Here is a 22,870-nt window from a genome sequence, read left to right on the forward strand (position 1 = left end):
GACTAAAATGTGATTTCCAATTTCTTGTCACATATTTGACACACCACTTGTTCTTTGTTGTCTTGGCATATTCTAAAATGCAACCACAATTTAGATTTCTTGTTGACTTCCTTGTTGTTACCACGAGTGAGGGGGGAGAGGGGAGGAGGCGTTGCGAGGTGCTGCGAGGCGCGTGAGCATGGCTCGCGGACCAAAATGGGCCGTCTCGCGGACCAAAAGCGGCCGCTTTCTTTTTAATGACTATTCGATTCAAAATTTCAAAATTGATTCCCGTGCGTATCGATTGAACGTTGATTAATCGATTTTTTGGGGTGAGCCCTAACATACATACATACTGTTATTGAGTGCTTTGATTGACAGTGGAACAAAAGATAATTTATATCTGTTTAGCTTGCAAAATGGTGATCTGTACCTGGCAGACGGAATCAACTCATATTCCTTATGGAGGATGTGCTTCAACTCATATTCCTTATGGAGGATGTGGTTCGAGTCTCGGGTGATTTTGAGGCCCTGCTTCCTCACAATGGTCTTGCACCTTCCTGCCTAAATATGTCCCAAACCTTCCTACCTACATGACTGCCTGCCTAAATATGTCCCAAACCTTCCTACCTACATGACTGCCTGCCTAAATATGTCCCAAACCTTCCTACCTACATGACTGCCTGCCTAAATATGTCCCAAACCTTCCTACCTACATGACTGCCTGCCTAAATATGTCCCAAACCTTCCTACCTACATGACTGCCTGCCTAAATATGTCCCAAACCTTCCTACCTACATGACTGCCTGCCTAAATATGTCCCAAACCTTCCTACCTACATGACTGCCTGCCTAAATATGTCCCAAACCTTCCTACGTACATGACTGCCTGCCTAAATATGTCCCAAACCTTCCTACCTACATGACTGCCTGCCTAAATATGTCCCAAACCTTCCTACCTACATGACTGCCTGCCTAAATATGTCCCAAACCTTCCTACCTACATGACTGCCTGCCTAAATATGTCCCAAACCGCCCCCTAAGGTCTTCCACTGCTGGCCTGCTCGCTTTGCCTAAAAAAAAGAAAGGCAACTAAAAAATACGGGGAAGCAGCTTTTTGCTTCTACGGGCCGTCGGCATGGAACAAGCTCCCACTGTACCTTCGTCAGGCAGCCTCTGTAGACATTTTTAAAGCTCAGCTCAAGACCCACTTCTACAACATTGCTTTTAATTGATCTTTTATTTTTTGTTATTCATGTCCTCACTGTATTGCATTACTGCTTGTTTTTTAATGTCGTTGCCTTGCTTTTCTTTTATTCTCCATTGCTCTGTAAAGCACTTTGAGCTGCATTTCATTTACAAATAAAGTTTTATTATTATTATTATTACTGTGCTCTCAAATATCTCTTGAAGAGAACATGGTTGCTGCGTGCCTATGATTTTCCCAGCCCTCTTGACTAGGTTTTGAAGTTGGGATATTAGTTTGACGGACAGGTTACCATGTGGTGATGCCATAACGGATAACGGATTTTATGTTTTCCCTGTAGAAGAGTAGCATGATGTTTGTGGCCACGCCATGGACCCTGGGACCATGGACCATGGACCATGGACCATGGTCCATGGACCATGGACCCTGAGCCTTCTCAGAAAGTGCATGCGCTGGTTAATTCGGGAACTGGTTGGCCCAGTTCAACTGAGAATCAAAATAAATGCCTAAGTACTTAAAACCCATTCTGACCCGAGATCAGATTAAAAAAATGTCTTCTACACCCTGACAGTTTTCTGTGTCAGTCGATTTAAAAAAAAATAGCAGACCTATACAAGCTCGTAGCGCGCCACTCGGTGGCATGACATGATGCTAACACCAAAAAGGGGTTTCCGCCCAAAATGGGTTAAATGAGGTTACCTGTTCCACACTGTCCTCGTGGTTGAGGATTGGGCTATGATCCCCCACAGACCTTGGATCGAAGCTTTGTTTTTGTAACATTTAAAATAAGGTTTTGCTCCTCACACCACCTTACAGCCCCTGCTATCTCTTGTTTATATAAGTCAATGTTAGAGGATTGTTTTCAATAAACTAAGCATTACTGTGTCGTCCGAAAACGTTATGATATAATCATTTGGATGCAGATTTTTTTTTTCTCAGCTGCTGTTGCTATAGTCATGGCTGCCAGTTCCCACCTGATGTTGTGTGGGAGTCCAGACTGCTCCAGACCGTACTGAATAACTGCTAGCTTACATAATGTCTTGAGGCTAGGACTGAAGTCTAAGACATGCAGGTCACCTGGACTGTTGTCTGCTCCAAAGAGGATGATACGATCTCCCAGCATGCAACAGCACATTCTACCTGTGGGGGGCGGTCCTTTCCCCTTGGGCTCAACCTTCTTCCAGGAGAAGGTCTCTGGACTAAATCTCCACACATCATTGAAGTACTGGTTCCATTTGTAGCCACCAAATATATACAGCTCTCCATTGTAGGTAAAGGCTGACTGACTACTGCGTCTTTCTGGTAGAAGCTGTGTAGAAGGTGTGTCCAGCCAGAGGTTGGTCTCTGTGTCAAACACTCTGATGGTGTTGTTGTACTGACCTAACCTGACGCTGCCAGATGAGGGCGGTATTGGGTAACCATGTTCCCCAACACAGCAATCATCTGGGATCTCTCAGGCAGTTGAGCTGACAAAAATCCGTTCCGTACCGGACCAATCAGCGTGAGCTAAGGGCGGGATATGTGCGAAACCGGACGTGAAGCTATATAGACACGTCAATATGATTGGTTGTGTTTGCACGCCCACACGGTGATAGACAGACGGTCCCATCCAATCATCTACCAAGTATCTTGAAAAAAAGGAACAGCCCCGTCATCGAATTTGCTTCCGCGATCCCAGATCCCAATAAGCTGTGAAACAAATTTGTGTAGCAAGCTTCTTGGATCTGGCAGCGTCAGGTTAGTACTGACCCCCATAGCCTCCAAATACAAACATCTTTGTCCCGATGATGGTAGTAGAGTGACCTTCTGTAGCAGGAGGTGGAGTTCCTCTGGTGTTAATTAAAGTCCAGACCATCGTGGTGGTGTCCAACTTGTAGATGTCATTAGTACATCCAGTATGGTTGTATCCTCCATGATAATACATGACCAAATTTTAGGCCCGTGCAGGGCTCTACTCCCTACCTACATACCTACCTAACTACCCATGTCCTTATTTTATTTGTTCCACGTGTCGCTGTTATTTATTACTTTTTATTCTTCATTTTAAAGTATTATTTGTTTGCTTGTTCAATCAGCAGCTGTTGCTATAGTCATGGCTGCCAGTTCCCACCTGATGTTGTGTGGGAGTAGGAGTAGGAGTAGGAGGTGGAGTTCCTCTGGTGTTAATTAAAGACCAGGCCATTGTGGTGGTGTCCAACTTGTAGATGTCATTAGTGCATCCAAACCCCGGATCCATCCTCCATGAATATACATGACCTTCCCCAAAACACAGGCTGAGTGGTACTTCCTCCCCTCTGGAACGGTCCCAGAAACCTGTGGTTTGAACCATGTGTGGGCGTCGACATCAAATGCATAAAGCACATTGCAGCAAAGATATCCTCCCCAGAGGTAGACGGTTAGTCCGGGAGCTAGACCCAGCCCTCATAGCAATTTTTGCTACCTTTTTTTCACTATTATTTCCTGTTAGCATATACCTTGGGCCATCTCAAAATGAAGGGACCACTCCCAACTCGGGGCCGTTTGGTTTCAGGGGCCCAAAAACCCCTTTTTTGGTATATGTCTCTGGCGAAATTGTGTAAAGGCAAATAAAAATTCACTGAAATTACATAAATACACATGGAAGTGTGAAATTTGGAATGGAGTATCCTGACACGTAGGGGTAAGTATCAGAATAGGATTTTGGGGCTATCTACCATTGTATTCTTAAATATGACCTACATCATCCTCAGAAACACAAAAATATACACTGTCCGCTTAACAAATAACAACAAAGATGGTTATTTTCCAGCACATTAGGGTGAATATAACTGCCTCACTTGTATATAGAAAACTTCCCATATCCTTAAGCTTCAATTTAAGCCCAAGATGACCTCTCTATCTTGAAAATTACTCTTTCTGTGGCCAAAATGCTGCACTATACCTCAAATCGGAGACATTTTCATCATCAGTCACTATAGCCTTCCAGAGTCCTAGAATGTAACAATAGGTTCACATGTTCTGCAACTACTGCTGTCTGAAGCTAGAAACATGAATACTACAGCAGGAACACAAATGCCTTTTATTATATTTATTTATTATATTATATGCACATAATAGCTTGTTTCAGTACATAGCCTATCAATAGTCACCCAAATCAATGTGCACCCAAATGTAACAGTGACCGAGTTAAAGACAAAGGGAGACACAGAAAAATACTGTATGACAAGGGGGCATCAGATTCCTTGTTTTTCTTTTTCTTTCTTTTTTTCATAATTTATCAAAGAAATCAAAGCAAAAACAAAACAAAAACAACCACAACTAAATAATTGTTATATCACTGCATATTTTAAACCTTAAATTCACAACCCTTCCATATTGACAACTACTTTAGGTTTATTCATCATCAGATTCATCTTCCTCCTCCTCTTCATCATCAGAATCATTCATATGTGTATGAATTTCTTCTAGGTCATCCTCGTCTGTCCCCTCTTCAGACAACACATCAATGAGGGCTTTGGGGATGACGTCACCTTCAAACCATAGAGGCTCTAGTTTGCCATTTTCTGAGTTCAGATGAAACCCATGGTCAAGAGGTGATGGAATTTCTGGGTTATTCTCATGAGCCTTCTTCCAGATGCATACCTGGAAGTTAACTCTTTTGACATGCTGCAAGAGGACCCTCTTGCATGGTGGAAAAGTTGAAAGATCAAGGGAGAGACCTGGTCGAAGCTCGAGGCTTGAGCCACACATTTTCTTCACCTTGATCTCTCTTGCCTCATCCACACGCTTCACTCGAAGACCAAAGCTATAGAGGCGACAGGTGAACTCTTCAACACCAGTTAACACAAGCCCATCAAGTTCCCAAGAGTTCCCCACTGCGGCAAAGATCTGAAAGAACTTAGAATGCTGATTCAGAAGCTTGATGGGTCGCACCTTTCCTTTGCCTTTGAATGCAGAGGTGCAGTCAGCACCAGTGAAGGCATGCAAGGCCAGCAAAACTGAAATATGCTCTTGTGAATAATCTTCAGCCAGTTGGTTGATGTTAATCAGCTTATCTCCCATGTCAAATATGACATCGACTGTGAAGGATTTGGCATAATAGAGGAGAATGAAGAAAATGTCAGAGTCTCTGGCTCTGACTCGGACAGTTTTGATGTGAGGCATTGTGCTTTGGATGTGATTGATGTAGATGATCACCCTCACATCAGTTTCTTCATGTGTTGAATTCAGATCAGGTAGAAGTGCTTTGGAAATCACTCCAGCTTGAGCTTCTATCCTGAAAGCTTGACCAGCCTCAATGAAGATGATGGGCCTTCGGACTATCTCTTCCATCATATTTGGAGAGCTCCAGTGCTCGAGAATTAGATGTATGAGTGACTTCTTGTTGTCATCATTTGTGAGGAAACCTTTCCAATCTGCAGGTCGGCGAACATTCAGACCATTAACTATGTACCGCTCACCACAACCTCTGCGATCCCTCTCAGCTGATTTTGGTGAATGAAGTCGGTCAACATAAGTGTCAGTACTGAATACTGTTTCTGCGGCAGTAGGTTGACTTTTGAAGATGCGCTCTGATATAGTCTTCATTGTCTGGGGCACATTGCTCATATAGAATGTGGCATTACCATCTACAATGAGACCACATTGACCAGGAGAAGGGAGCTCCACTTTCTCAAAATCAGCTGAGAGGGATCGCAGAGGTTGTGGTGAGTGGTACATAGTTAATGGTCTGAATGTTCGCCGACCTGCAGATTGGAAAGGTAACAAGAAGTCACTCATACATCTAATTCTCGAGCACTGGAGCTCTCCAGATATGATGGAAGAGATACTCCGAAGGCCCATCATCTTCATTGAGGCTGGTCAAGCTTTCAGGATAGAAGCTCAAGCTGGAGTGATTTCCAAAGCACTTCTACCTGATCTGAATTCAACACATGAAGAAACTGATGTGAGGGTGATCATCTACATCAATCACATCCAAAGCACAATGCCTCACATCAAAACTGTCCGAGTCAGAGCCAGAGACTCTGACATTTTCTTCATTCTCCTCTATTATGCCAAATCCTTCACAGTTGATGTCATATTTGACATGGGAGATAAGCTGATTAACATCAACCAGCTGGCTGAAGATCATTCACAAGAGCATATTTCAGCTTTGCTGGCCTTGCATGCCTTCACTGGTGCTGACTGCACCTCTGCATTCAAAGGCAAAGGAAAGGTGCGACCCATCAAGCTTCTGAATCAGCATTCTAAGTTCATTCAGATCTTTGCCGCAGTGGGGAACTCTTGGGAACTTGATGGGCTTGTGCTAACTGGTGTTGAAGAGTTCACCTGTCGCCTCTATAGCTTTGGTCCTCGAGTGAAGCGTGTGGATGAGGCAAGAGAGATCAAGGTGAAGAAAATGTGTGGCTCAAGCCTCGAGCTTCGACCAGGTCTCTCCCTTGACCTTTCAACTTTTCCACCATGCAAGAGGGTCCTCTTGCAGCATGTCAAAAGAGTTAACTTCCAGGTATGCATCTGGAAGAGGGCTCATGAGAATAACCCAGAAATTCCATCACCCCTTGACCATGGGTTTCATCTGAACTCAGAAAATGGCAAACTAGAGCCTCTATGGTTTGAAGGTGACGTCATCCCCAAAGCCCTCATTGATGTGTTGTCTGAAGAGGGGACAGACGAGGATGACCTAGAAGAAATTCATACACATATGAATGATTCTGATGATGAAGAGGAGGAGGAAGATGAATCTGATGATGAATAAACCTAAAGTAGTTGTCAATATGGAAGGGTTGTGAATTTAAGGTTTAAAATATGCAGTGGTATAACAATTATTTTGTTGTGGTTGTTTTTGTTGTTTTCTTTGATTTCTTTGATAAATTATGAAAAAAAGAAAGAAAAAGAAAAACAAGGAATCTGATGCCCCCTTGTCATACAGTATTTTTCTGTTGTGTCTCCCTTTGTCTTTAACTCGGTCACTGTTACATTTGGGTGCACATTGATTTGGGTGACTATTGATAGGCTATGTACTGAAACAAGCTATTATGTGCATATAATATAATAAATAAATATAAATATAATAAAAGGCATTTGTGTTCCTGCTGTAGTATTCATGTTTCTAACTTCAGACAGCAGTAGTTGCAGAACATGTGAACCTATTGTTACATTCTAGGACTCTGGAAGGCTATAGTGACTGATAATGAAAATGTCTCCGATTTGAGGTATAGTGCAGCATTTTGGCCACAGAAAGAGTAATCTTCAAGATAGAGAGGTCAACTTGGGCTTAAATTGAAGCTTAAGGATATGGGAAGTTTTCTATATACAAGTGAGGCAGTTATATTCACCCTAATGTGCTGAAAAATAACCATCTTTGTTGTTATTTGTTAAGCGGACAGTGTATATTTTTGTGTTTCTGAGGATGATGTAGGTCATATTTAAGAATACAATGGTAGATAGCCCCAAAATCCTATTCTGATACTTACCCCTATGTGTCAGGATACTCCATGCCAAATTTCACACTTCCATGTGTATTTATGTAATTTCAGTGAATTTTTATTTGCCTTTACACAATTTCGCCAGAGACATATACCAAAAAAGGGTTTTTTGGGCCCCTGAAACCAAACGGCCCCGAGTTGGGAGTGGTCCCTTCATTTTGAGATGGCCCAAGGTATATGCTAACAGGAAATAATAGTGAAAGAAAGGTAGCAAAAATTGCTATGAGGGCTGGGTCTAGCTCCCGGACTAGGTGTCTCCAATCAGCACAGCTGTGTGGCCCTCACGCCTGGAGGGAACCTCATGGTGACGTTCTCCTGTTCCACGGGTCTCTGGGGTCAACTTCCTCCAGATCAGAGACTTTGTGTTGAAGACTTTCACATAAATCTTCTTCTCACCTCCAAAGGAGTACACACAGTGTCTCACTGTCACAGCTCTTTGATCGGCTGTCTCTGGTCCTCTCAGACGCTCCGCCCAGCACAACATTACTCACTAGGATAAATAAGTCCTATTGGTCAATGGTATCCTATTGGTCAGTGGTATCCTATTGGTCAAATCCTGCTGTGTAAAAGCATGGAATATATAAAATAGCTCAAAGCTCTTGTGCTGGTTGCCTATAGGTCAGAACCCTGCAGTGGTGTCCCATTAGAAGTTAAACCAGGATGCTTAACCTTCTGCTCAGAACCTTCAGCAGAGCCCTGCTATATATTACCCCACTATGCTTTGTCACAATGACTGAGCCAATCAGATCTGTCCGTATATGGATTCTACCACATCGATCTGATGTCGGCACTAATAAGTTAGCCCGGAACAAATATAGGGGTTGTCGTTCTAGACGTGTCAGATGTCATAGAGCCCAACGTGTCAGATGTCATATAGCCCAACATGTCAGATGTCATAGAGCCCAACGTGTCAGATGTCATAGAGCCCAACGTGTCAGATGTCATAGAGCCCAACGTGTCAGATGTCATAGAGCCCAACGTGTCAGATGTCATAGAGCCCAACGTGTCAGATGTCATAGAGCCCAACGTGTCAGATGTCATAGAGCCCAACGTGTCAGATGTCATAGAGCCCAACGTGTCAGATGTCATAGAGCCCAACGTGTCAGATGTCATAGAGCCCAACGTGTCAGATGTCATAGAGCCCAACGTGTCAGATGTCATAGAGCCCAACGTGTCAGATGTCATAGAGCCCAACGTGTCAGATGTCATACAGCCCAACGTCCTAGTCGGATATGTGTGGAGACTAAATATCCAACGAGCAGCTCTCCCAGATCCGATTCTATGAATGGAAGTGAGAGTCTTGGTTACATGGGGGTGGCTGCTACGAAGGCTTTCACCTAGAGCTCCATATATAGGCATATCGGAGATGTTTAGCACTGACATCAGGCTAATAATGCCATCGTCATCGTCACACGCATTCAGTAGAACTGTACAAAATAAGCATCAGAACTTGGTGGTGGACAAACGCTATAACGCTATTTCCGTGCTCGGACAGACAGACCCAGGGACACACATAGCTGTCTATAGGAGTGGTTGCACCAGTCCAAAAGATTCCCCCGAATTATCGACATTGGCTCATATTCAGTTTAAAAGTTATTAATTTATGAATCACAAAGTGTCTCTTGCATAGTTTTCATTTAGTTTTAGTCACATTTTTGTCACCTGGTTTTAGTGTTAGTCTAGTTTTAGTCGACTAAATATCATAAGATTTTAGTCGACTAAACAATTGATTTAGTCGAACAAATTTTATTTTACGGCCTTGATGCCGTCAAAATGACAGTTTTTTTCACTTGCTGAAAATAGACGATCTACAAGCCCACAGCGCGTCGTTTTCCTCAGTGAAAAAAGGTAGTCGACGGACATTTTTCGTCTTGGTTTTAGTCGACGAAAACAACCCTGGCACTGTGCAGTGCAGAAACATCATTGCCTTGATGTATATAACGAGCATCACAGCTGAATACAGACACTCTGAGAGTCTGCAGTCATTTCTCTCCAAAAGGCCTCGAATATGATGGAATCAGATTATTGTGATTATGGTATCACATGCTAAATTAATTTCCCCTAATCTTTGATTTGCGGGACGCGGGACAGTAGTGCTTTTTGGGGACAGTACCGCGAGATGCGGGACGGGTGGTCGGCCCCACCCGACACAATAGTGGTGGTCCCCAGGTTGCTCTTAGTCACAATGGTGGTCCCCAGGATGCTCTTAGTCACAATGGTGGTCCCCAGGTTGCTCTTAGTCATAGTGGTGGTCCCCAGGATGCTCTTAGTCACAGTGGTGGTCCCCAGGTTGCTTTTAGTCACAATGGTGGTGGTCCCCAGGTTGCTCTTAGTCACAATGGTGGTCCCCAGGTTGCTCTTAGTCACAGTGGTGGTCCCCAGGTTGCTCTTAGTCACAGTGGTGGTCCCCAGGTTGCTCTTAGTCACAATGGTGGTCCCCAGGTTGCTCTTAGTCACAGTGGTGGTCCCCAGGTTGCTCTTAGTCACAGTGGTGGTCCCCAGGTTGCTCTTAGTCACAATGGTGGTCCCTGGGTCAAAACCAGTTGAAAACCCCTGGTTTACTGGAAGGTCATGAAATGTATCCCTGAAGTGACAGTCAACAAAAAAAAGGGAAAACCTACACTGTAATCAGGCACCCTGTCTTTGTACTGCTTGTTGTTTTAATTTCCTTCTTTTATTGGCTCCACGTGTCGCTGTTATTTATACTTTTTATTCTTCATTTTATAGTATTATTTGTTTGCTTGTTCAATCAGCAGCTGTTTGCTATAGTCATGGCTGCCAGTTCCCACCTGATGTTGTGTGGGAGTTCAGACTGATCCAGACCGTACTGAATAACCGCTAGCTTACATAATGTCTTGAGGCTAGGACTGAAGTCTAAGACATACAGGTCACCAGGTGTTTTGGTTCCTCCAAAGAGGATGACACGATCTCCCACCATGCAACAGCAAATCCTATTAAACATATGTGGACGTTTCCCCTTGGGCTCAACCTTTTTCCAGGAGAAGGTCTCTGGACTAAATCTCCACACATCATTCAACATCAAGTACTGGTGCCATTTGTAGCCACCAAATATGTACAGCTCTCCATTGTAGGTAAATGCTGAATGATCATAACGTCCTTCTGGAACAAGCTGTGTAGAAGGTGTGTCCAGCCAGAGGTTGGTCTCTGTGTCAAACACTCTGATGGTGTTGTAGTACTGACACACTCTGATGATGTTGTGGTGTGGTGTCTGATGGTGCATCCAGCCTCCAAATACAAACATCTTTGTCCCGATAATGGTAGCAGAGTGACTTTCTGTAAGAGTAGGTGGATTTCCTCTGGCCTTAATTAAAGTACAGACCATTGTGGTGGTGTCCAACTTGTAGATGTCATTAGTCCATCCAGTCTGGGTTGATCCTCCATGAATATAGATGACCTTCCCCAAAACACAGGCTGAGTGGTTCCTCCTCCCCTCTGGAACGGTCCCAGAAACCTGTGGTTTGAACCATGTGTGGGCGTCAACATCAAATGCATAAAGCACATTGCAGTAAGGATAACCTCCCCAGAGGTAGACAGTGTCTTCAATCAGCACAGCTGTTTGGCCCTCACGCCTGGAGGGAACCTCATGGTGGCGTTTTCCTGTTCCATACGTCTCTGGGGTCAATTTCCTCCAACATAAAGATACTGTATTGAAGATGTGTACTTCAATGGGATCTCTTCTCCTCTGGTTTCTGTCTCCTCCAAAGCAGTAGATCTCGTGTCCGACCACCACAGCAGCCTGGTCCTTCCTATGTTCTCCTTCCAGATGTATCGTCCAGTGAAACATTTCACACAGCAGCTCCACAGTCAATGAGTGTTGACAACTAGTTTACAGATGAACTTGTTAGGATGAAGGCAGCTGAGTTTCCTCGTTGCAAGTCACTAACTGATGTTTAGTGTGTCAGACAAGACTTTATAGAGAACAATTACACGGTTGTGATGTCATGGCATGATTACGTCATGCTGCAGTGGAGCGAGAAGTCTAGATCTCGATAACAAGCTTATCGAGTACCCGGTATCGATAAGCTTTGGGCTTATCAAGTACCCGGTATCGACAAGCTTTGGGCTTATCGAGTACCCGGTATCGACAAGCTTTGGGCTTATCGAGTACCCGGTATCGATAAGCTTTGGGCTTATCGAGTACCCGGTATCAATAAGCTTTGGGCTTATCCAGTACCCGGTATCAATAAGCTTTGGGCTTATCGAGTACCCGGTATCGATAAGCTTTGGGCTTATCGAGTACCCGGTATCGATAAGCTTTGGGCTTATCCAGTACCCGGTATCAATAAGCTTTGGGCTTATCCAGTACCCGGTATCGATAAGCTTTGGGCTTATCGAGTACCCGGTATCGATAAGCTTTGGGCTTATCCAGTACCTGGTATCGATAAGCTTTGGGCTTATCGAGTACCCGGTATCGATAAGCTTTGGGCTTATCCAGTACCCGGTATCAATAAGCTTTGGGCTTATCGAGTACCCGGTATCAATAAGCTTTGGGCTTATCGAGTACCCGGTATCAATAAGCTTAGTGAATCGGGCCTAATAGCGTTTTATTGGCTGTTTTTGTTACTCTGAGAGGGTCACATGCATGGAAACAAATCAACACCCGCCCGCCCGGTTCAGGAATACACAGCCTTCCGTTTCAGAAATGGATTCATCCATCCATCCATCTTCAACCGCTTATCCGTAGTCGGGTTGCGGGGGGCAACAGCTCCACCAGAGAGCTCCAGACGTCCCTCTCCAGAGCAACATTAGTGACTTCCTCCTGGGGGATCCCGAGGCGTTCCAAGGCCAGTGAGTCGATGTAATCACTCCATCGGCGCCTTGGTCTGCCCCGGGGTCTCCTCCCAGTGGGACATGCCTCGAGGACCTCCCTAGGGAGACACTCGAGAGGCATCCTAACCAGATGTCCAAATCACCTAAGCTGGCTCCTTTCCAGCGACTCTACTCGTGTGACTGAACTTCTCACCCTATCTCTAAGGGAGATAGATGCCAGCCACCCAACGGAGAAAATTCCTTTTGGCCGCTTGTATTCGCAAACTTATTATTTCGTGACCCACACTTCATGACCATATATAGAGTAGGAACACTTCATGACCATATAAGGTGAGAGTAGGAACGAAGATTGCTCGGTAGACAGAGAGCTTTGCCTTCTGGCTCAACTCTCTTTTTCATCACGCCTTTTAGTAAATTATGGTCCCATTTATTAAAAAGATAATAAACTATAGTATATGAATCGGAATCTGAATCTAGTCTATTGGTCCAATCACTTCAGTGATCATGAAATCACTTGAAAGAATACTGTTACAACATCTTGTTAGTATAACAATTATTAGACTTCAATTCAGCTTTCAATACAATACAGTCTGATATACTAGTGTCAAAGATGGTACAGTTGGAACTGAATCCATACTTAATTCACTGCTGTGCTTATTTTCTTACTATAGTTAGCTTAAGTTGAGGCAAATCTGCAAAAATGCTTACCACTATCTTTCGTCACAGATGTGTTCATAAAGGTATCTACTATCACAGAAAAAATGGTTCCAACCCAACTCCCTTGGGAAACTTTGTGACAGCTGCTGACATGTCAAACTAGGGTGTTTTCATGATGTTGAATCCATTCCAAGCATGAGTTTTGGCCATAGCCCAAATGTGCTGACCTCATCACATTTGTGATGACGGCTATGGCATGTTTAGGCAAATTAGTGATTTTTGTGCAAATCTGTGCAATGGATTCAGCATCATGAAAACCCCCTAGTTTGACATTTCACATGCTACTTAAAGTATAATGAAATTTGGAATGTTTTGCCTTATATTGGTTGATAATGGTACCTCAACTTTCAGAGCTGTCACAAAGTTTCCCAAGGGAGTTGGGTTGGAACATTTATTTTCTGTGATAGTAGACACCTTTATGAACACATCTGTGTAGAAAGCTAGTATCTCTCTCCTAGATAGTTCCAGTGATCCTGGACTGATCTGATTTCTCTCCTAGATAGTTCCATTGATCCTGGACTGATTTCTCTCCTAGATAGTTCCAGTGATCCTGGACTGATTTCTCTCCTAGATAGTTCCAGTGATCCTGGACTGATCTGATTTCTCTCCTAGATAGTTCCAGTGATCCTGGACTGATCTGATTTCTCTCCTAGATAGTTCCAGTGATCCTGGACTGATTTCTCTCCTAGATAGTTCCAGTGATCCTGGACTGATCTGATTTCTCTCCTAGATAGTTCCAGTGATCCTGGACTGCACCAACACAGAGTAAATCAGTGTGCAAGAAAACAAAGCAAATAATCTACTTCCTTTGCCGTCTAAGATCTTTCGGTGCTAGTAGACGGATCCTTCTTTTGTTCTTCAGTTCTGTTATTATGAGTATTCTTCAGTACTGTAGTACCACCTGGTACTGTACTGTATACTACTGTTATTATGAGTATTCTTCAGTACTGTAGTACCACCTGGTATGGATGCTTGTCTGCAGCCCTAAAGTCACAACTGCTGAAACAACTGAACATTTGTTCAAAGATTGTTGGACAACCACTTCAGAGGCTCTATACATCTACGTATGATAACAGCATCCTAAGGTTAGCAAGAATCACCTTTAATACTCTACTTGTAAAGTTGTATACCAGCTCTAATACTAGCCTTGTGTTGTATAGAATATAAGGACTATCAGCTTTAATACTAGCCTTGTGTTGTATAGAATATAAGGACTATCAGCTCTAATACTAGCCATGTGTTGTATGGAGAGTATAGGTTGCTGGGGGTGCAGTACTTAGTTTAGACAGTACTTGGTTTGGACTAGTCATTGGTTAGACCAGTCATTAGTCTTACATTACAACTACAACCTATCTCAAACCCTCACCCTAACCCTAACCTCCCACGAGGCAGCACACCTAAACCTAACCTTAACCCATGTCTAACCAATGACTAGTCTAAACTAAGTATGCACCCTAAACCTAACCTTAACCCATGTCTAACCAATGACTAGTCTAAACTAAGTATGCACCCCGGTTGGTGCCTTCAGGAAGGAGATACAAGGTCAGACTAAAGAGGTCCTTTGTCCACCAGTGGACTTTGAGGTTTAATCAGGAGATGTAGTAGCCACGGGGTAATCTAGCCGGTGGACATTGCTCTTGTCTTCATGTCTTTATGTATGTAATATTGTTTTGTTTCAGATGTGTGCTTCTGCATACTTGGCTGCTGGGTCGCAACCATAGACTGTAAAAAATATGGACAAAGCGTTCTCCGGGTCTAACATGAACGTAAAATGAAGCCTGTCAGTCCTTGTATTGTAAGTCGCCATCTTTCTAGATCCGTTTGGGCCCAGCTGGCCCATTGGCTGGCCCAGACAACGAGGCGGGACTTCCCCCCTTCTTCTTAGTTGGTTTTAATTTTGACTCGAGTGGGAGGGGAATCCCGATCATAGACTATAACGGTAGCCACGCCCCTCAGAACATACGCGACTTTATGGAATTATTTTTAATTAATTGGACCATAATTTTCCAAAAAGAATATTATGACATTAGAAATGAGACTTTAAACTAGTGACTGGAAGCAGAAAGTATTCATGACCATGTTTATTAACACTAGGAAGTCTGAGCAGCCGTTCTGACCGAATTTGAGATTTCAATGTTTATTTTCTCAGCCCATGGAGTCCAGAGAAAGTTCCCCTTGCATGACTTTGTCTAAATATTCGATTGAAATCATCTCTGTTTTTTTTCCCATTTGAAACGTTTTGTAAATATGATTTTAGGCATATATCTCTTACTCAGTCTAACTGTAATCGGCACAATCGACCGCCGTCACCCTTTCTCCCCCTTTTGTTAGCGCTGCTTGATAATGGTGACGTTAATGGTGATCCCCCGACATTTCCTTTTCACTTGATATCGTTTCGTAGAGAGCGCCTTATATAGCGCCTTATATACCAAATGAAAGCCCCAATTCCATAGTTTACATGGTATTTTGAATCTTTTTAAATGAGCAAAAAATGAGCGAGTTATGATCTAAAGAAAAGGGGTGGAGAAAAAAAAAGAACACACAAACAGACAGCTGGAGACGGCATTGTTGTTGTTGTTGTTCAAGCCTGCATTCCATGTCCAACGAATTAAATCATATACGTTTGGCTGGTTAATTAACTTGGAATTTGTTTATTATTTTGATAAGATTATAGGAATATGAATACAATGATTATTATCATTGTTATTATTATTATTATTATTGAATGCTCGGTTAGACTCGACCCGACATTTACTTTCCATGAAGCGAGAACGCTTGCCGATGCGCGATACAAAATAAAAAGTGTGTGAAATAATTCCAACCAGATAGACCGCTAAATGTTTTGTCAGTCAAAATAACAGTTCTTTCTGCAAGCGACGTGGAACGTATGTAGGCCTGCTGCTGTGGATTAATTTGTTTCACAGCACAGCCTATTCTGGCATATAGGCTAAATATCGCCAGCTCTTTGTCAGTCAAAATAGTTCAGCCTGTCCGTCCTTCTTTATCTGTAAACTTTTCTGCAAGCGACCAGACCCGTGGAACTTTGCTTTTTCTCTCTCTCTCTCCCTCTCAGGGAAGCATGCAAATGTTCATGAATTCAATAACTGCACGATGTTATAAACAGCAGCTGAGCTGGGGTTTCTCCTCAACATGCAGTGGCATTTCACGTGTGGAGTTTATTTTTTGTATCACCAGGCTGCAGGCTTTCTATTTAGTGTGCAAGGCTTACATCCGGTAAGCCATTGTATGCGCTGATTTCCATACACAACACATACACGATCCGTATCCTCTCCTCACCGGATGTTGAATTCACAGTGCTAACGGCCGTATTCTGAACGATGTTTTTTATTAATTAAACTGATATAACAACATAACGTGGCTAATAATTGTTTATTTGGAATGTACTTTGGCTGGTAATTTAGGTAAATATAACGCGACTCACTTGTATAAGTAATTTACCGCGGACAGGCCGCATTTAATGCAATACATTGGCTTTAGTAATGTTGTTAGCTTATAATATTAGCAACTGTAAGCTAACGGCTGGAGGACTACGGACAATCCGGTCAATAACATCATTACACTTAAACATTAATACAATTATGTCATGTTTACATGCCTAGTCAAGCAGTCTGTACATCGCGTGGGGTCACATATATTAATTACATCGATAACACACAAGAAAAGACAAGTGATCTTGCTCTTTTGGAAGGAAAAAAAAAACAACAGAAGGCAGCAACGCGACACTCTTCCATGGCTATGTTGCAATATAGCACTAACGGGCAACGGCAAAATATATCTTTTTCACATGTATTATTAGTTTTATACATTTTAGGAGTGAAAACATGTGTTTAGAAACATATATGATTTAATTTGTTGGAAATGGGATGCAGGCTTGAACAATGTCTTCTCCAGCTGGAGAGGGACGAGTGGGGGAGAGAGTGGCCAATCAAATCGCACCAAAAACACGGTCCCCCTGACCGTTCAGCCGACTGAGTAGTAGTGAAAATGTTTCAGCCTTCCTAGTGTTAAGGTAATACAGTCTAGGTGAAGTTGGGCCCAAATACATGGACTTCTATGGGGCTATGGGTTTTTCTGGGCCCAATGACAGCGCCACAACAGGCCATTATATGAACTTTCAGGAAGTCCCGATTCCCTCAGTGGCTTCACAAAATATCTGTCTGACTGCCCCCCTGGTCGCAAAACACATTTCACATTGAACATTTGAACTGACAACGTACTATAATAATATCGTATCATATTTCACATCGTTTACTACCGCTCTAGTCTATTGGTCGTGACGTTGTCCAATCGTCTGTTCGGTATATATATATGGTCCTACCTGTCTGTGTCATGGAAGCTGCTGGTTGGCTGAGGTGCTTTATTGGCTCCCACAGAGCTCCGCCCCCCCGACGTGTCAATCATCACGGCTGGCCCCTCCTCCTCATCCTCCTCTTCCTCCTCCTCGGCCACGCCCCCTCCTCTGCCTTCGTCCTGAGTGTCCGATCTTCCTCCTGATGACAACGATTATTAATTATGATTTGAACACATTTTTACTTATTTCTTTTAATCTTATTTTTACTTTAGCTATTGAAAAATAGCAGATCTACAAGCTCATAGCGCGCCACCGAGTGGCGCGCTACGAGCTTGTAGGTCTGTTATTTTTGAGAAATCGAAGAACGACTGACATTTTTAGAATCTGATCTCAGGTCAGAATGGGTTAATCGGACCAGTGTGTGTCCAGTGGAAACCTCGTATGAATCTGATCTCAGGTCAGAATGGGTTCATCGGACCAGTGTGTGTCCCAGTGGAAACCTCGTATGAATCTGATCTCAGGTCAGAATGGGTTCATCGGACCAGTGTGTGTCCCAGTGGAAACCTCGTATGAATCTGATCTCAGGTCAGAATGGGTTAATCGGACCAGTGTGTGTCCAGTGGAAACCTCGTATGAATCTGATCTCAGGTCAGAATGGGTTAATCGGACCAGTGTGTGTCCAGTGGAAACCTCGTATGAATCTGATCTCAGGTCAGAATGGGTTAAGACTGACAAGATTCTCATGTTTCTGTCAGTGGTGCTCAGCCTTTTTCAGGTCAAGGACCCCCAAAAATGTATGTATTTTTAATTTGACCGCCGACCGAGAAGCAACGATTTGAGTAAAAAAAAACGTTCGTTCTGAAAGAATAATATATTCAAAGATTTGCGCCACATTTCCACGATTGTTTTTCAAAAATAGCAGATCTACAAGCTCATAGTGCCGCACTCGGTGCCGTGCTATGAGCTTGTATATCTGCCATCTTTCAATAGCTAAAGTATAACGTAATGCTTACAACACCAAAAGGGGTTCCCGCCCAGAATGGGTTTTAATTGTCTCCACCAGGCCGAAGGCATGGGGAGAGAGTATGTTTTATTGTCTCCACCAGGCCGAAGGCATGGGGAGAGAGTATGTTTTATTGTCTCCACCATGAAGGCATGGGGAGAGAGTATGTTTTATTGTCTCCACCATGAAGTCATGGGGAGAGAGTATGTTTTATTGTCTCCACCAGGCCGAAGGCACGGGGAGAGAGTATGTTTTATTGTCTCCACCAGGCTGAAGGCATGGAGAGAGAGTATGTTTTATTGTCTCCACCAGGCTGAAGGCATGGGGAGAGAGTATGTTTTAATTGTCTCCACCAGGCCGAAGGCATGGGGAGAGAGTATGTTTTATTGTCTCCACCAGGCCGAAGGCATGGGGAGAGAGTATGTTTTATTGTCTCCACCATGAAGGCATGGGGAGAGAGTATGTTTTATTGTCTCCACCATGAAGTCATGGGGAGAGAGTATGTTTTATTGTCTCCACCAGGCCGAAGGCACGGGGAGAGAGTATGTTTTATTGTCTCCACCAGGCTGAAGGCATGGAGAGAGAGTATGTTTTATTGTCTCCACCAGGCTGAAGGCATGGGGAGAGAGTATGTTTTATTGTCTCCACCAGGCTGAAGGCATGAGGAGAGAGTATGTTTTATTGTCTCCACCAGGCTGAAGGCATGGGGAGAGAGTATGTTTTATTGTCTCCACCAGGCCGAAGGCATGGGGAGAGAGTATGTTTTATTGTCTCCACCAGGCTGAAGGCATGGGGAGAGAGTATGTTTTATTGTCTCCACCAGGCCGAAGGCATGGGGGGAGAGTTTGTTTTGCACTCCGTCCGTCCGTCCGTCCGTCCGTCCGTCTGTCCGTCCGTCCGTGTGTGTGTGTCCATCCGTTATCAGCTAATCTCCGGCACCGTTGGCCCGATCCATGCCAAACTTTGCACACACACTCCCTGGATGCCAACGACGAACCTCAGATCAGCCAACGCCGGGAAGCTGGAAGTACCCTCACTAAAAACGCCGGGACAACGCTCCACACGTCCCAGACTCTTCTCCCTTCTGGCTCCAAAACTGTGGAATGCACTTCCCATTGCAGTCAGAACTGCAGCATCACTCCCAATCTTCCGCTGTAGTCTGAAAACCCACCTTTTCAGACTCCATCATGGCCCATAGCACTTACCCTATACCCCCTTAGATAGCATTTCTGTAGACTTAGATAGCATTTGACACAGACTTATAGCATGTTATGTAGACAGCACTATAATTGCATTGTATATAGTCATAGCACGCCATAGTACATATGTATAGCATAGTAGTATATGTATAGTTTCATTATATAGATATTCCACTGTTACTTTCTTAGCTTACGCATGTTTCATGATAAATGCTTTTATGTGATGTATTCCCATGCTTTTGTTCTTGTTTAATGTAAGTCGCTCTGGATTAAGAGCGTCTGCTAAATGCCTAAATTGTAAATTGTAAATTGAACCTCTGCCCCAAATATTCCTCAACATTTCTTTCCACAAACATCTCCACAACATCTACACCACTCGCTGTACGAAAAAAGCGCACAACATCATGGAAGTCACCAGCCACCCCACGCAAATACCCTGTTCAAACTACTCCCTTCCAAAAAAACGCTACCAGAGCATCAAATCTCGTACCACCACCCGTCTCAGTAACAGTTTCTACCCCCAGGCAGTCAGGCTGCTAAACAGCTGACCTTGAACTGTATTGCACTGTTTTGTCACTTCACTTACACTTTTCCTTTCCTGTTGTTTTTTCTTGCACTATAGATGTTTGTTTATGTCCTGTGTATGTAAGACTGAGAGTGCTCTGAGCAAAATAAATTTCATTGTATTGTATTGTATTTATATTAGGGCTGTCAAAGTTAACGCACTATTAACTAGTTAACTCACAATCCTTTTAACGGCACTATCTTTTTTGATGCGCGATTAACACACTGTGAAGTTTGACAGAATGGTTGAGAGACGCATGGCAATTTTACACTGAAGAGTTGAATAATTGTTAAACAGCTGCATTACTTAAGTTAATTTAAGTCTACACAATTAGAAAACTTGTTATTTTGATCAACATGGCCTGTTATCCCTCGTAATGGTACCATTGGCCAACATCAATACAGTTCTTTAGTTTGGGTCTGGAAGGCTAAATGTCATCAAATGGTGGTCCGTGGCTCAAATGGAGAATAAATAATGGACCTTGATATGAAAAATCTTGAAAACCACTGATCTAAGGTATATTTAGAACGGATAAAAAATATGCGATTAATCACAGTTAACTATGGACAATCATGCGATTAATCAGATTAAATATTTTAATCGATTGATAGCCCTATTTTATATCTATACACATGACAAATAAACCTGAACCTGAACCTGAAAAATAATAGAAAATGCTCGATAAGCCTGATCGATAAGCTGCTCGTTATCAATAAACAATAATCAACGAGATCCGTCCCTAATCCTCACCCATCCATTCGTCCTCGGTCTTGATGTGAACGGTGGTATCCAACATGGCCGCCGTCTCGGTGCTGTCCGACATGGCCGCCGTCTCCACGTACCACTGCCCCGCCCGGTTGATCCTGAGGATGGGTGCCACGCCCCCCTGGGGGGCCGCGCCCCCATAGGACCCGCCTCCTCCCACTCCTCCCGCCGAGCCCACGACCTCCTCCTCCTCTGGACTACGACTCCCAGCATCCTCCCTGGTAGCCTCGCCTCCTCTGGGTCGCTGCAAGCGGTTACGTTTAAGTTAGTTACAGTACATTTATTCTTCATCGTCGTCTTTATTCAAACTCGGAAATACAATTGCCCTTATTTTCAATGTAGCCGAGGATACAATACGGCACAATACAAATCTAAACTCCATTATACAAACGGGGTAAGTTACAAAGGACCTTTAACCCAATGTCTGCCAGCATTTATTGATAAATTGTGATATAATTCACGCCAGCATTTTTCCTTGTTCAGCTCTTATTTTGAAAAGCCACATTTCCAGACTTCCAGTCTTGATCGTATTAGAGTTTAGCGCTAAAATGTGTCTATGTCTCTGATGTCATCTATGATGTCATGGACACTTCCTTCCTTGGACTACATGTTGTCTCAGTAAACAGCCCCTCCCCCCCTATCCACAAGGAGGAGCAGTGCACCAATGCATTATGGGGATTGTAGTCCAGGAAGGAAGTGAGCCCAGTGTCCATGACATCACGGACACTTTGAAATACTAAAGTATCTACAAACACATTTTATTACCAACATAAAAAACCCCAGGAAAGGGTTTCTTGTCTCCCAAACCTCATTAACACAAGATCTCATTGTAAAAGGGGTGAAGTGGCATCACTCCCATAAGAACTACAATACCCACCTCTGAGTGCTGTGGACTGATGACACGTCTGGCCACGCCTCCTCTGACCCCGGAGCCCCGCCTCCCCGCCGTCGTAGCCGTGGCAACCACGCTGTCATCAATGATGTCATCGTCCACGTCTGATAGGCTGATCTTCAGGTGGATTCCTGAACGCACGCGCGCACACACACGCACGTGTGTATACGCACGCACGCACACACACACACACACACACACACACACACACACACACACACACATAATGGAAACAAGTCTTAGTGCCTTTTCTAGTTATATCCTCATAGCAGTTTTTTTATTGACCCGTGAATCACCTGTGAATTGACCTGTGAATTGACCTGTGAATCACCTGTGAATTGACCTGTGAATTGACCTGTGAATCACCTGTGAATTGACCTGTGAATTGACCTGTGAATTGACCTGTGAATCACCTGTGAATTGACCTGTGAATTGACCTGTGAATCACGTGTGAATTGACCTGTGAATTGACCTGTGAATCACCTGTGAATTGACCTGTGAATCACCTGTGAATTGACCTGTGAATCACCTGTGAATTGACCTGTGAATTGACCTGTGAATCATGTGTGAATTGACCTGTGAATCACGTGTGAATTGACCTGTGAATCACGTGTGAATTGACCTGAGAATTGACCTGTGAATGACCTGTGAATTGACCTGTGAATCACCTGTGAATTGACCTGTGAATTGACCTGTGAATCACCTGTGAATTGACCTGTGAATTGACCTGTGAATTGACCTGTGAATCACCTGTGAATTGACCTGTGAATCACCTGTGAATTGACCTGTGAATTGACCTGTGAATTGACCTGTGAATCACGTGTGAATTGACCTGTGAATTGACCTGTGAATCACCTGTGAATTGACCTGTGAATTGACCTGTGAATCACCTGTGAATTGACCTGTGAATGACCTGTGAATTGACCTGTGAATTGACCTGTGAATGACCTGTGAATTGACCTGTGAAATGACCTGTG

The 22,870-nt window shown here is 43.6% G+C and overlaps 1 protein-coding gene across 1 annotated transcript in view; it reads right to left on the reverse strand.

Moving 5' to 3' along the window:
- Positions 1 to 22,870, reverse strand: part of zbtb37 (zinc finger and BTB domain containing 37) — a 45,059-nt gene that overhangs the window by 11,502 nt on the left and 10,687 nt on the right. Inside the window, exons 5-7 of the mRNA XM_083766781.1 lie at positions 21,879 to 22,024; positions 20,987 to 21,245; positions 17,497 to 17,668 (exon numbers count right to left, since the gene is read on the reverse strand). Of these exons, the coding sequence (XP_083622907.1) occupies positions 17,497 to 17,668; positions 20,987 to 21,245; positions 21,879 to 22,024 (577 nt within the window). The remainder of the gene's footprint in view (positions 1 to 17,496; positions 17,669 to 20,986; positions 21,246 to 21,878; positions 22,025 to 22,870) is intronic.

The sequence above is a fragment of the Protomyctophum parallelum genome (genome assembly GCF_964188405.1).
Source record: "Protomyctophum parallelum genome assembly, chromosome: 6".
Classification (NCBI taxonomy): Eukaryota; Metazoa; Chordata; class Actinopteri; order Myctophiformes; family Myctophidae; genus Protomyctophum; species Protomyctophum parallelum.